The 4,151-nt window shown below is 60.9% G+C and overlaps 1 protein-coding gene across 1 annotated transcript; it reads left to right on the forward strand.

Moving 5' to 3' along the window:
- Nucleotides 1-4,151, forward strand: Acy3 (aminoacylase 3). Its single transcript, XM_047517158.1, has 7 exons — nt 1-203; nt 633-870; nt 1,646-1,847; nt 2,077-2,179; nt 2,331-2,438; nt 2,522-2,631; nt 3,782-4,151. Exons 2-7 carry the CDS (start codon nt 635-637, stop codon nt 4,040-4,042), a joined length of 1,020 nt encoding a protein of 339 aa, XP_047373114.1. The 5' UTR covers nt 1-203; nt 633-634; the 3' UTR covers nt 4,043-4,151.

Below are 4,151 nucleotides of genomic sequence, written 5' to 3' on the forward strand. Positions count from 1 at the left end.
GGCAGTGAGGGGCAGAGCATGGTGGTGGTGGTGGGAGGAGACCCGGGCTCTGCGACCTTTGGGGCGAGGGCCACACCCCCCCTGCTCTCTGCCCTCTTGATATAAGTACTTTCTGCTTGGAAATCCCTAGGCCCACAAATACCCGTCTGTCCAGCAGGCAGGTGCTGCAGCCCGTGGCCCGGGAAGCCCAGACGCACCAGCAGGTAAGTGGCCACCTCACTAAGTCTGGCACCAGCTCAGAGGAGCACACGGAGGCGCAGGAGGCACAGGGTTCGCCTGGACCCAGCTGCTCCATGGCTAAGTGGGGCGGCACTTGGTTCCCTATGCCGGATTCAGCTAAAATGGGAGCAGGGTCCTCTTTCAGTAGGGATGTGCCTCAGCGAAGCCATCTCCCCAAACTCCGGGCGCCCCCTTCTCAGCTTGGGACGAGGAGTGTCCCTCCAGAAGGGGCAGGCAAACCACTCCTCAGAGAAAGTGGAAGGTTGCAGAAGAGGGGCCTCACCTGGGACCCCAGGGGTGCACCTCTTCTCAACAGTGGCTCTGCCGGCGTGGCTGCTCGGGCAGGGAGTCACCACCACTGAGCCAGCGCTGGCTGCTGGGCCCAGAGTGCCTGCCTCTGCTCCACCATGCAGGGATGTGCTCCGTACTTATGCCCCGGGCGCCCCTGCGCCGCGTGGCTGTGACTGGAGGCACCCATGGCAATGAGCTGTCTGGTGTCTACCTCGTCCGGCACTGGCTGCAGGACCCAAGCGAGCTGCAGAGGCCCAGCTTCTCTACTACGCCTGTGCTGGCCAACCCAGCGGCCGCCGCCGCCTGCCGCCGCTATGTGGACTGTGACCTCAACCGCGCCTTCACATGCACCTTGCTCCTGTGAGTGCCCTGGCCTGGCCACCAGCGTGGCCCGATGCATGACCACGGACTGCAGCCCCACCACATACCTCCCTCCGGAACCAGCAGGGACGCTCCTGCCTCCGCTCTGGTCCCCCTCTGCCTAGGCTGCCTCTTCCTCTCTTTCCGGTGTAGAGAAATCCAGATCCAGGAAGCTCTTCCTTATGATCAGTTTCCCTCAGATCCGCCTCCGGCCTCCGGCCCTGTCAACCCACCTTGTGCCCCACCAGTGTGCGTGCTGTCCTTCAGTGGGCCTCCCTGGGTCCCAGCTCCAGGCTGGGCTTCGACCCCCTCGGGCAGGAGACTGGGGATGAAGACCAAGGGGTTGGCCTTAGCTTATTGGGGGACATGGAGAAAGAACTTAACCAGAGCCCCTGAGGCTAAATGAAGGGCTGCATAAAGCATAGAGCCCCGCCAAGAGGGTCGGGGAAGCCTTCCTGGAAGAGGCAGTGTCTTGGCTAAGACCCCAAAGGTGGGCAGTGGCCAGGTGAAGAGGGCAGGGATTTTCAGTGGGGTCCATGCAAGGGCACAGGCCTGCTGGTGCTTGGGAAGTGTGGCCCAAGTGCCAACATGAGGCAGGTGGAGGTGGGGGGTGGGGGCCGGGGCTCCCACTTCAGGGGGAAGGGGGAGCCAAGGAGGGCGGGAGAAACGTGGTGCAGCATGGCAGCTGGAGGGAGGGTCCTGAGCTGCGCTGAGGCTCTCCTGCCAGCAGCCTGACTGAGCCTGGGTGCCGGGACCTCCTGTTCCCGCCCCATAGTTCCAGGGCCACTCCGGATGACCCATATGAAGTGACAAGAGCTCGAGAGCTGGACCAGCTGCTAGGGCCCAAAGCCTCTGGCTCGGACCAGGCCTTCGACTTTGTCCTTGACCTGCACAACACCACGGCCAACATGGGCACCTGCCTGATTGTGAACGGCTCCCACAACATCTTTGCCATGCACCTGTCCCACCACCTAAAGGTAGCCCGTGCCCCTGGCACACGGTCCCCAGAGGGCAGAGAGAGGAAGGGGGAAGGGGCAGGGGGGACAGTGTGGGGTCTGCCCCAGCCCTTCCCCCTGGGCCAGATTCCCCGGGCTCCAGTTCCTGCCACCTGCGGACACTCCAGGACCTCTGGAACCCCAGCCCCCCAGAGTGCACAGCCCTGTTCCCTCTCCACACTTTTGTCCTCCCGCTTCCCTTCCCAACCAGCTGCAGTTTCCCGAGGTGCCCTGCCGGGTCTTCCTGCACCAGCCCCTGCAGTCGGCGGCGCCGGAGAGCAACACCCTGGACTCCGTGGCCAAGAACGGAATGAGTGGGCCCAGGGCTCTAGGGAAGTGGGCGGGGCCCGGGGTCGGGGTCGGTAGGGGCGGGGCTAGGACCGGGGGCGGGGCTCCGGAGCCGGGCCCTGCGGCCGGGCGGCAACTCCAGGGACGCCCGCCCGACCCCTCCCCTCGCTTCCGCAGCTGTGGAGCTGGGCCCCCAGCCCCAGGGCGTGCTGCGGGCGGACGTCTTCTCCAGGATGCGGGCCCTGGTGGCCTCCGCGCTGGACTTTATGGAGCTCTTCAACCAGGGTGAGAAGCGGAGCCCGAGGTCCAGCGGGGCCTGGCTCCCGCGCCGGAGGGAGCGGGCGGCTCTCACGTCCGCCTCCACACAGGCACGGCCTTCCCTGCCTTCGAGATGGAAGTCTATAGAAACCTGGGCAGCGAGGACTTCCCGCGCACCGAGGACGGGGACCTGGCCGGCATCGTGCACCCGCAGCTGCAGGCGAGTGTCGCGTGGGAGGCTCGTGGGGCCACAGCCTTGGGGATGCAGGGTCCCCAGCACCGCATAATCAGGAACTGGACAGGGGGCGGGCTCCAGTCGCCACCCTGCCACTTCTGCGTCGCTGGAACCTCCACACTCAGGCCTGGCATGTGGGGCCACAGCGAGCCTCACAGATCCTCTTGAGGACCCGAGGGGACTCCTCAACTGTGGGCAGAGGGAGGTAGGGATGTGGAGCCGGCGACCCGGTGCGCCTGCGCCCAGCTGCAAATACCGACAGAGCTCTGCTCGCCAATGGATGAGTGGTGGGCAGGTTGGCAGTGCCCCCCTCTCTGAATGGTCCAGAATCCAGCAATCGGGCTTCTGCTCCTGGTAGAGGAGCCAGTTGCTGCCCAGCTCACAGGGTCACCGTGGAACAGGGTCTTGTGAAGTCCCGGGCCTTTGTTCCCAGCAGCGTCTTTTTTGAGGTGTTATTTTACTTGTAATGATCTTCTGGGGGAGGCCATCCCTTCAGTGTTGAGGGCCAGAGGGTCCCGAGCCCCACTGCCACCCACGTTAAATGACAGCAGTCATTTTAGGTGATTCACTTAAAGTACCATCATGTGCTACATTTCAGTAAACAATAGACAGCATATAGGAACGTGTCCTGCAAGACTCTATTGGTTAGCGATGTCATGGCCATCTCAGTTTATGCAAATATACCCTGTAACATTCCCACGATGACAAAATCAACTAATGTCACATCTCTTGGAACTAACCGCATCATTAAGTGGCACATAACCATACTATGTTGTACTTACTATGTGCCAAAGACTTTAAGTACCCATTTAATTTATATCTCAGAATGATTAGGGGGAGATATTATAATCCCCATTTTACAAATGAGAAGCTGAGGAACAGAGAGGTTAACAACTTGCTCAAGGTCACATAGCTCATAAGGATTTGAACCCAGGCTTTGAACACTGACATGTGTGTACCCATAACCACTAGACCACACTTCCACAAAGACAACCATCTTTTTAAGGTATTGATGTCTCCATGTCTACACACAGAGCAGTTGGCATGTCACCAGACACATGTCACATGGGTGGGGCAAGGCCATTAGTGAGGGGAATCTCTTGAGGGCCACCAGCTGACCTTGGCTCTCCTCCAGGACAGGGACTATGAGCCTCTGCAACCCGGCGCACCCATCTTCCAGAAGTTCAGCGGTGAAGACGTGCGGTACGAGGGGCATGCCACAGTGTACCCCATATTTATTAACGAGGCCGCCTACTATGAGAAGCACGTTGCCTTCTTACGGACGGAGAAGCTCGTGATTTCTGTGCCCCCGCTGCCCGCACTGCCACCCCCACTCAGGGTCTCTAACCCAAGTGGCACAACAGGCCCAGTTTTCCCATCTGAGCAAGGGTCCTGAGGTACATACAGCTCCAGCCTCAGGGACCCTGGTCCCCCTGCTGTGCACCTTCCTCTCCCCCAGCCCCAGGTCTCAGTTTCCTATTATATAAAATGGTTTGTGTCCTCTG

The sequence above is a fragment of the Sciurus carolinensis genome, chromosome 11, assembly GCF_902686445.1.
Source record: "Sciurus carolinensis chromosome 11, mSciCar1.2, whole genome shotgun sequence".
NCBI lineage: Eukaryota > Metazoa > Chordata > Mammalia > Rodentia > Sciuridae > Sciurus > Sciurus carolinensis.